Source organism: Lathyrus oleraceus, chromosome 1, assembly GCF_024323335.1.
Source record: "Lathyrus oleraceus cultivar Zhongwan6 chromosome 1, CAAS_Psat_ZW6_1.0, whole genome shotgun sequence".
NCBI classification, from domain to species: Eukaryota; Viridiplantae; Streptophyta; class Magnoliopsida; order Fabales; family Fabaceae; genus Lathyrus; species Lathyrus oleraceus.
The window spans coordinates 88299215-88309608 of record NC_066579.1 but is presented as its reverse complement, the minus strand read 5'-3'; the positions used below and the strand labels follow the sequence as shown (position 1 = coordinate 88309608).

The 10394-nt window shown below is 38.5% G+C and overlaps 2 protein-coding genes across 2 annotated transcripts; one reads left to right on the top strand and one right to left on the bottom strand.

The window, feature by feature from the left end:
- Positions 1-1917: 1917 nt before the first annotated feature.
- LOC127117995 (leucine-rich repeat extensin-like protein 4) lies at positions 1918-3836 on the top strand. Its single transcript, XM_051048130.1, has one exon. The coding sequence runs from the start codon at positions 2226-2228 to the stop codon at positions 3531-3533; it is 1308 nt and encodes a 435-aa protein (XP_050904087.1). The 5' UTR covers positions 1918-2225; the 3' UTR covers positions 3534-3836.
- Positions 3837-4005: 169 nt separating this feature from the next.
- On the bottom strand, positions 4006-5883 carry LOC127118005 (acid phosphatase 1). The gene is made up of 3 exons (XM_051048139.1): positions 5356-5883; positions 4575-4784; positions 4006-4393 (listed from the first exon to the last, which is right to left on the bottom strand). The coding sequence occupies exons 1-3, from the start codon at positions 5718-5720 to the stop codon at positions 4216-4218; spliced, it is 753 nt and encodes a 250-aa protein (XP_050904096.1). The 5' UTR covers positions 5721-5883; the 3' UTR covers positions 4006-4215.
- Positions 5884-10394: the final 4511 nt, after the last annotated feature.

Sequence of the window (10394 nt, the reverse complement as noted above, 5' to 3'; positions counted from 1 at the left end):
AATCCCGAGGTGGTGGCGGGACACCGGGATATTGTTTCCTGAAGGTGTGACACTGAGCAAGAACATGTCCTTTGACATTACACCACTGACAGCGGCCTAGAAAGGGTTTGCGATTGCCAAGGTGTTGATTGGGTTGTGGAAAGAATTGCCCAGATCGAGTCCTATTGTTGAAGTTGGGTCGTGCCTGAGCATGTAGCGCTGTTAGTGGAGCGGAGGTCTGGCTCCGAGCAACAACAATGGATAGCTCTTGAATAAGAAGTTTTTCAAGAAGGTCATCAAAGGTGATTGGGTTGTCCCTTGCATTCACGCCGTCGATGACCGCTTTGTAACCGTCGTCGAGACCTCGCAAGACATAATCAGTCATGTCTTCTACGGAGACAGGAGATCCAAGTGATGCAAGAAGATCTGCTGTTTGCTTCAGAGAATGCATATAGGTTGTTATGGATTGGGTACCTTTGGAAGCTGTACGGAGACGCTCCTTTAGTTGCTTGAGGTGGCTGCGAGATGCTTTGGCATAGGTGTTCTTGAGAAGAATCCAAAGATCATGCGAGGTCTTTGTCTGAGACACCAGGGAGGCAACTTCGTTAGAGAGAGTGGTGTGAAGGGCACCATAGATGAGGCGATCCTGTCGACGCCATGTCTGAAAAGCAGGATTGGGGGTAGTCACTGGAGGCGTTGCAGTGGTGGTGATTGAATCCGGTGGCGCGGGGAAGGATCCATCTGGATATTTGAGAAGATCATAACCATCAAGGAAGGCTTCAACTTGAAGTTTCCAATTGAGATAATTTGTGGGAATAAGTTTGGTAACACTGCCAAGAGTGATACAGGTAAAGGGTTTGGATGGTTCATAAGGGTTAGTCATGGTGAAGGTGCTATCGCTGGCCATTGGGAAACAGGGGTGGAAGCTAGGAATGACGTCCTGAATTATAGAGAGGTGGCTGGATCGTTTCCAACTGATACCATATAAAAGATAAAGAAGTGAATGGAATATTATATTTTTGTTATTACTTTCTGTCAGTATAAATACAAATTTGTAAAGCCTAATTTTGGAATGAATCAAGGTAATCAAATCTCCTCATGTTTCTCCTCTAACCATATGCTGGTCTTTAGCCTAAAGAATAGGGATTTACAATTCTAAATAATTACAGGAATTAAGACTAATTATTAGTATTGATACCACAAAGAACTCACAACCACAAGGCAAGAGATGATCTCCCCTCAATCAGCTCAGACAAAGAATAAGATTCTTAAGTCAAGCGGATAAAGTACAAGGGTTTCCTGCATGCGTAATAAGACATCCTTTCCAAATCATGAATATGCTCAGTATCTTTCGCGTCCTTCACAATGACATAGAAGTTTGAAAAGACAATACCGTTCAAGAATTTTCAAATCGGCCAAACCACTAAACATCAAATCATAGCCAAACTACCCCTTCACCCTAGACATATCACCCAAAAATCTAATAACCAAAAAGATATAACTAAAATTTCTAGGAAGAATAAAATCTATCTCCAACCACTTAAAAACCTCATACCAAATATATACCATCAAGTCACAAGGCACGAATAAATAGGTAACTGTCCCAGACTCCCTCTCACACATCAGACAACACACTCCCTCGTTGTCCACCAACACCCCACGTCTAAACATAAATGTTAGTTTTAATAATAAACTAAAATTAGATTCTCTCAAATCACAGAGATGTCGATATTCTTTGAATTAAAATTTGATGAAACAAATACAAATTTTTATTTTTGTTTAATAAATTAAAGTATTAAAATTTGATGAAACAAATACAAATTTTTATTTTTGTTTAATAAATTAAAGTATTAAATTTGGATTTGAATAGTTCGATGTTAATCAAATATCTTAATATCTAAACTTAGTCCCCAAAACTTGTCCTAGTGATTAGTGTAGTGATTACCAGCTCTAACTTCCTTTCCTTTTCACCTCAGCAACCTATTCTTCTGACACAAAAATTTGCATTCAACACAAGTCAACATCAATACACAACAAAAGAGTGTACAAAACAAAGCAATGACCCAAAAACTCATCACATATGAAACTTCTAAACTAAAAAAGAAAAATGTTAAATGGTAAACAAAAAAACACAACACATTGAAGCCAAATCAACCTCACCAATCCACCACTCCCTCTTCAATGCATCAACCTTATTTAGATTTTAGACAACTTTAGAAACCAAACAAACATCTTGAGCTAAAACAATGAAAAATCAAAACACATTGATTCTGTCATTTTTCTTCCTCAATCTCCATTTAGCTACAACAAAAGCAGGTTTTAGTGTTGGTGGTAGTGTTGGTGTAGGTGTAGGTGTTGGAAGTGGAGTTGTTTGGGTTGGAGGTGGTAGTAATAGCAACCACAACCAAAACCAAAACCAAAACCCAAAATCCTATGAATCTCCAATATCAAAAATGGATTCAGCTTTTTCAGCTCTTCAAGCTTGGAAATCTTCAATAACTGATGATCCTTTAAAGATTCTAGATTCTTGGGTAGGTTCAAATGTTTGTTCATACAAAGGAATCTTCTGTTCAAATCCCGAGAATGGAAATGCAATGTCTTCTAGTTCAGCTGAATCTGCTTCACTAGTTGTTGCAGGAATAGATCTAAACCATGCAAATCTTCAAGGAACTCTTGTAAAAGAACTATCTTTACTCACTGATATTTCAATTCTTCATCTCAACAGTAACAGATTCAGTGGAACAGTACCTGAAACATTCAAAGATCTTGTTTTTCTTCAAGAGTTAGACTTGAGCAATAATCAGCTTTCAGGTTCTTTTCCTTTGGTTACATTGTATATGCAAAGTTTGATTTACTTGGACATTAGATTCAACTTTTTCTCAGGCTTATTACCTCAAGAGCTTTTCAACAAGAATCTTGATGCAATATTTATCAACAATAATCAATTCGAAGGCGAAATTCCTACAAATTTAGGTAACTCACCTGCTTCTGTGATTAACTTAGCTAACAACAAATTGAGTGGAAATATTCCAGCTAGTTTTGGTTTCATGGGATCAAAGATAAAAGAGATTCTGTTTCTGAATAATCAATTAACTGGTTGTATACCAGAAGGAGTTGGACTTTTCACTGAAATGGAAGTTCTTGATGTGAGTTTCAATTCACTTATGGGTCATTTGCCTGATACATTGTCTTGTTTACAGAATATAGAAGTGCTTAATTTGGCTCATAATCAGCTTTCTGGAGAGTTATCTGACATAGTATGTTCTTTGAGAAGTTTGGCTAATTTAACTGTTGCTTATAATTTCTTTTCTGGGTTTAGTCAACAATGTTCTAAGCTGTTTTTTAGGAATGTCGGTTTCGATTTTTCGCTTAATTGTATTCCTGGGAGGAACATGCAGAGACCACATCCTGAGTGTTCTATGATCCCAGGTGGTAGCTTAAGTTGTTTCAGAATTCCAACACCAAAGCCTCTTATTTGTGGTTCTATGTCTGTAAGTAATTCTAAGAACACTGATTCTACCTCGGAATCACATTCTCAAACACAATCTCCTTGATTACATTCCTTAAATGTGTCTGGTGTCACTCTAGTCTCTGAATGTATTGAAATCGCAACATTTCTAGGACTAAACTCACTAAGAAGAGATATTCGGGAATATTTTTGTAATTTTGATACATTCAGATATTATAGTAACATCGATCGATGACACATTTAAGGATCGAATCGAAGTAATAGTTTCCTGGGATAGTTGTAGTAATAGTTAGTTACATGTTGTTATTGGATTTTTCTATTAATTGGTGTTACCAATATTAATTCAGACACTTTTAATTTACTAGATTCATATTTTTTTGTGTGACTATTTTTGGCTTGTATGGATAAAGACATGCAACTTGTGAAACATCTATTTTGTGTTCTTGGATTGGACCTAATAAAAGATACATAATTTATGTTTCACGTGACATGTTTGATAATGTTATTAATTCCATATCACGGGTTCTTATACCTTTCAACAACTTCATTCCATGCAATTGACAAAGGCTTTTTCTTTTCTTTTTTTGCTTTCTGAAACTTGTAGCAATGTAATGCTTTAGGTTACACATCCAAAATCACTATCTTACCCACTTTGCTCTAATAACTTCACCAACATGAATTTGTGCAATGTGAACCAATTGATCAGACAAACCAGATGGGGCTGAACGCAGGCAATCATAAAAAAAATGAATACAAAATGGAGAAGCCTAAGGAATAAAATACATTGGATTTGGAAGTTTAAAAGACCGCGACGCCACTGAATAACCCCATAAATCACTCCATTGATCTCCAGAGTTTCCATGGATTCTGTATCCCTCATTCACCAACTCTTCTCTCTTCTCAGACTTGTAATCAGTTGCTGATTTCCTTTGATCAAAAGGGCCTCTGTTTCATTAACAAATAATTTTATGTTAAGCTAAGAGATACTGAATAAACATTAAGCGCGAGATTCAAAGTTCGAACTTTTGAAATCAATATAATTACAAACTTACTAATATTTTCCTATGCATTATGTTGAACAAAACAAAACATGCATATTTTTTAAGAATCAACAATCTTTATGTACCTTAAGATGAGTCTCTCCCAGTTTCTGTATCCTGCAAACAGAAGGTTAGCCTCTGTGACATTTCTTTGAAACTCACTCCTACCCGTCAAGAGAAATATCTTGAAGCCTAATTCTTGAAGCTCTTTAAACAAACTCAAACTGGAAGGCATTGCTGGGGCATCAGCCAACTTCACCCAATTATTGAAGGAAGTTTCGTTGAAGATTTCCGACCTGTGGTCCAATCAAACCCCAAAGTGTGAAACAAGATACACTCATGATGAACTCACCCAGAAAAAGAATCATGTAACCAAATTCCATGAGAGTTTATCTTATATCACATAAATACATCTCACCAATTTTTAGATCTATAAACAATCACACAAATCAATACACTCAGAGTCATCTTTGAGGGTGAAGACTTAGATATTGAGAGGGAATTCCTCTCAAAATTTTAGGATTGAATCCTGCTAAATGCAAACAGATTTTGGGTTGGGCCAAGTCCTTACATAAGTTACGATTGATCAAACTTCATTACCAAATTGTTTGTTTATTGTTTGTGATTATTATTTCTTGACTCTTTTAAAATGTGCTTTTATTTATTCTAACATAATGGTGCATCCAAACAAGCCTAAGTACATGACCTTCTAGAATAATTCAATTATTCAAGGATTAATATTACCAAAACTATATAGTAAACGATTAATTATTGTGAAATAATTGATACTATGAATGAACCAATACAAATCCAACAGCTATTAGATTAAAAAAACAATAAAAACCGAACGGCTAAAAACTCACGTACCCGAATCCAACGGCTTTGTAGTAAGGCACATTGGAAAGAAGCGTTTCATCAATATCAAACACCCACGCGTCTCTTCCGTCACCGGCAAGCGCCACGCGCTTCGCAAACTTCAACGAAAATTTCCCCACCACTTCGCAATCTCTCTTGTACCGTTCTCCGGTCATATATTCCGCCACCGAATCAACACAATTCGCCGGAATCTGATTCCATGCCCCGACGTTGTTCGTCTCCACCGCTAACCTCCAGCTATCGCAGTATTCTCCGGGTATCTCATTTTCCGACGGAAGCCTAATGATCGCCTCCGAAGACACGTGAGAGATCCACGAGAGAAATATAATGAAGGTTAGCTGGGCGACGGAATCCATCGCCGGTTAACGGTGAAGGTTTTCAGGGAACTGTTCCGGCGATTCTCTTTTTTCTCAGATTCTGTTAATCTAAGAAATAAATGATTATCACACAACAACAGAAAAAACTAAATCATTTATCAACAAAAAAATCGATAGGTTTTTTTCTAATTTCTGTTATTATTATTCTTTTGACAGCTTTTTTTTTCTAATTATTTAATTAACTTATTTATTAAAAAAATTATTATTTAACTTTCTTAGACAAGAACAATAAAAAAAAACTTTATTTGGCAGGAAATTATTCCTCAACTTAAAATCTTTATTTTAAATTAAAAATAATTTACATTTTAATTTAAGTGAAAAATCTTTAAAAGAAATATATAGTAATTATTTTACATTTGCCTAAAAATTAATTTAATCAATCTTCTATTTCATTTATTATAACTAAGGCAAAATATCTTTTTTTCCTTTAACTTTATATTGAGAATCCAGTTCGGTCCCTCAATTTTAAAAGAAGGTAAGTTGATCATTTAATTGTTCAAATAGTGTCACATCATTTTTTTGTTTGTCCGGTTAGTCAAAGTCAATTTAAGTGTACAATTGACGCACACATGTAGATGATGTGCAATGTATCGTCCATGTTGAATATATGCAACCTTAAAAAAGAAAGTGAAGGTCTTTTTTTCTCCAGAAAACACATGCAGAAAATCCTAGCAGAGCTATTAACGAGTGCATCAGCTATGAATGTTGACTAGAGGTATGCTTGAAGTGTTTTTTTTTTGCAATTTTTAAATGTTGTAGTTTTAGGGTTTATGGAATCCTTCTGAAATCCATATGTTTCTGCAATTCTTTTTTTTAGGGTATAGTTTGAAATGAATGAATATTTACATCTAAAAATTCACCACAATGGTGAAGTCGTTGATGAGAAGTTTAGTGTGTACGAAGGAGGATAATTGTCTTATTTGAAAATAGAGGTTGATAGGTAGAGTTATTTTGAGTTGTTAGGTTGCTTCAAGGAGTTATGTTATAGTGCCATAGAGAAAATATATTACAGGGATCCATATTTGGGATGAATGTGTTGGTTGATGACAAAGGTGCATTAGAGACTGTTGATCTTTATAGGGTGCATCTTAGTGTTGATATCTATATTCAACACACATTGTCTCAACCTGAGTATTATGATGGTACCCTTGATGAGATAGAAGTATATCACAATGACATTGTAGATGACAGTGAAAAAGTGCTTCTTGCAATGTATGAAGAAGTAGTTAATGAGGAGTTGAAGGAAACTGAGGCAAAGGAAACTAAGTTGAAGGAAACTGAGATGATGGAAACTGAGGTAAGGGAAACTGAGGCAATGGAAACTGAGGCAAATCATGATAACGTGCATGGGGGTTGGTGAGGTGTGTCGCACTGCGAAAAATACAAAGTCGCCATCGAACTTTATTTATTCCAAAGGAAAGAGAAAATATCGATAAAACCCCAAAAAGAATGGTTGTCGCAACCAAGAGCGGATTCAGAAGTCGGTTATGCAATGGGAAGGTATTAGCATCCCTCACATCTGTTGTACCAAAAGGGAACCGTTTTGTTTGTTCTATGTGTGGATGGGTGTTAATACCTTCCCCTTGCATAACCGACTCCCAAATTTGCTTTTGGTTGCGGCAACAATTCTTTTTGGGGTTTTATCGATATTTTCCCTTTCCTTTGGAATAAATAAAGTTCGGTGGCGACTTTATATTTTTTGCGGAGCGACGGTTGGCGACTCTGCTGGGGATTTTTGAGCGAGTAAAGCCTAACTTTGTTTGTATCCTTTTGTGCTTTGGGTGTTTATATTTATCTTACTTGCTTTCACTTATCTATTGTTGTTATATTTCATATATTCTGGGTATATCTACTGTGTTCTCTATTGTGGGATGAGTTTGAGTGATAATCCCACTACCCAGGCTTGGAGAGAACCCCTAAGATAAGATGGTGGTTGTGTAGTACTGACTCGTTAGACGTAGTTGTCTTGATGGGAATGTGCGAAAACCCCACCTAGAGTAGATTCCTTATGAAGTATTATTGGCTCGTAAGTCACTTTGCGTTGACAACCATACTTTCAAAGGGGAATATGTGACTCTGAGAACCTTTAGCAAAACTGTGGTTTTTGAAGTCTAGGGTTGACCTTACATGGAGTAGATCCTCTTGAGGGTATCGTTGGCCCGCTGTTGTTTTGCGCAACAATCTCTAGCCTTCCTATATGAGGGTTACTTGCAGGACCGGCTACGGAGTCCTGGACTTTAGTGTTTTGGGTGTATGATTTTCTGGTAAATAATGGTTTTGACAGGTTGAAAGGGTGTAAATGAGACTCTTGGTGAGTCAGGGAGGTAATAAAGGTAAAATGTAAATAAGAAACGATAAAGCACTGAACCAAAGAGGATAAATGATAAAGCAAGAAAAGACAAAAGATAAACTTTGCAAAGATTAAATGACTTGTAATTATAAAGTGGAGGCACAATACATTTTTGTGAGGAGAGTAACTTTTTTCTCGTAAACGCTTTGGTACTTCAAGCTTTTCCCCTAGTGCAAATGTTCAAATTGCCACCTCTAGAATTTCACCTAACATTGGCCTAAATACTAGTTGAAAATAACCGTCGAGAGGTTACAAAGCCTTCTCGTGGTGCCACGTGTCGGTCCACTTCCCCCACCTTGGCGCATAACTACCCACGATCTCTTTGCGTGTCCACGTTCCCATTCTCCGCTCAAAACCTTTCGACTTCGACCGAAGCTTGCATCTGTCGACTGGCAGACTCATACACCCTTCTATCGAGGAGCTTCCGACAGAACCCCTGGTCGAAACTGGCTTTTCCCTTAGCCAAAAATTTTCAGCTAACAAATTTCCCCCTGAAAAGGCTGGCTTCGACATGAGCGAGTCGATCGAGAAGCTGGCCTTTTGATGTTCCATATTTTGGCTAGCTGTGTTGTCATTACTCATGACTTCATACGTGATGATGACTTTTTTCGGCCGCGTGAGACCCAAGCCACTCAACCATCATTAGCAGCCATCCCTAGGTCACGGGATCTCAACCGAAACCCACTAACTTTTCTGATTACTTCCTAGCCATCCACTTGTCAATCACCTACTGCTCGACTGTTCACCTCACTGGCTTATAAATAGTATCTTCTCCTTCTTTACACATTCATCTGGTTCCATACTTGCGTATCCTCTTGCTTAATCCTTAGGCATACTTCTGCATTGCGCTTTCTCACACAACATCTTCAAAAAACCCTCAAACCTTTGCTTCATTTCTCCAATGGCTTCCTCATCTCTCGCGAAATAAACTATCTCTTACGGTACTGGTCACAACCTCATCTCCTTCAAGCTTACTGCTAAAGAAGGGATGAAAAGTATTCATCAACCTTCATCATTTGATGAAGCCATTCTCAAGAACTGGCAAAACCAGTTGGCGATCCCTTTCGTGGTGGACAAAAAGCTATTGGCTTTCCACGGTCCCCTTGCTGACAACAAATCTTTTCCAAAAAACGCCGCACCCTTCTTTCCGGGGTATAAATCCTCTATGCCTCCTGCTTTCGACATATCTGTCGTACTTGACGTCAGGTTCATGGAGGCAAAAGCTAGGGTTTTTCGCTCCATGCCCACTCCTGGAAACAAGGAGTACTTGGCGTGGCTCGACAAGGTCCAGTGCAAGCGTCAAGACCAGTGGCGAAGTGCTGGGATTTTCGACCTCATTCAGGTTTTGAGGTATGCCCATCGTGTTAACCCTTGCCTGTTGTTGGTGTCCCTTTACTTCTGGGAAGGTTCGACTAACACCTTCCAGCTGCCATGTGGGATGTTGACACCCACTCTCTTCGACGTGGTGGCAATTACCGACCTTTCACCCTTGGGAGAGACTTTCGGCCCAACTCTTTCGACAGAGAATACCTTCACATTTGGTCGGGCCATCCTCTTGAGCTATATCGAAGACCACCACAACAAAGACTCTGTCGAAGTTTCTGACGAAGAGCACATAGCTTTCCTCACCTTGTGGCTCTCTTATTATGTCTTATATCCCGGATCCCTACAAATAGCCAAGAGTTATATTGCTCTGGCGATCCAGATACATGAGGGTCGACAAATATCATTAGGCAAACTATTGCTGGCTTCTTTCTGCCAAGCCATGGGGTTGGCAACCTTGAAGCTGAAACTCCTCGCCAACACCCCCAAAACCCTGAACTTGTCGGGTCCTTTGTGGCTCTTGCAACATTGTCTAAACGCTACCTTCGAGTATCAGCTAAGATACATCACATCGGAGCGTCTTATGCGACTGAACAAAGACCGACCAATCGAAGGGGCCAGATTGGCTTTGACAACCTGTCAAGAAATTCCAAACACCAGCATATTCATGAACTACCTAAACATGTTTATTGAAGCGGACAAGTTCGCTCCTGGTATGGCGCTGTTTGCTGACAGCAATTTTGGCCCTAAATGGTTTAAGGATCCCTTTCCTGGTAGCTCTCCCCAAACTGTAGCTCAGTCGAATGCCATATGGAGGGATTTTCTTACTCCAACCTTGCTGTCCTACAGGATTGAACCAAGGTCTAAGGGATTCGGCTTCATGAGCCACTAGCCGAACCTTGTAGCTCGTCAACTTGGACTAAGCCAAATGGTCCCAAAGGCTCTGGTATCTCATGATACTGACATCGTTTGGTCTGGTC

Bases quoted from the DNA above. Each gene is read 5' to 3' on its own strand.
- LOC127117995 (XM_051048130.1), top strand. From the start codon at position 2,226: ATGAAAAATCAAAACACATTGATTCTGTCATTTTTCTTCCTCAATCTC.
- LOC127118005 (XM_051048139.1), bottom strand. From the start codon at position 5,720: ATGGATTCCGTCGCCCAGCTAACCTTCATTATATTTCTCTCGTGGATC. The intron at 4,785-5,355 runs GTACGTGAGTTT...ATTGGACCACAG, and splicing joins TACAAAGCCGTTGGATTCGG to GTCGGAAATCTTCAACGAAA. The intron at 4,394-4,574 runs GTACATAAAGAT...TTAATGAAACAG, and splicing joins TGGGAGAGACTCATCTTAAG to AGGCCCTTTTGATCAAAGGA.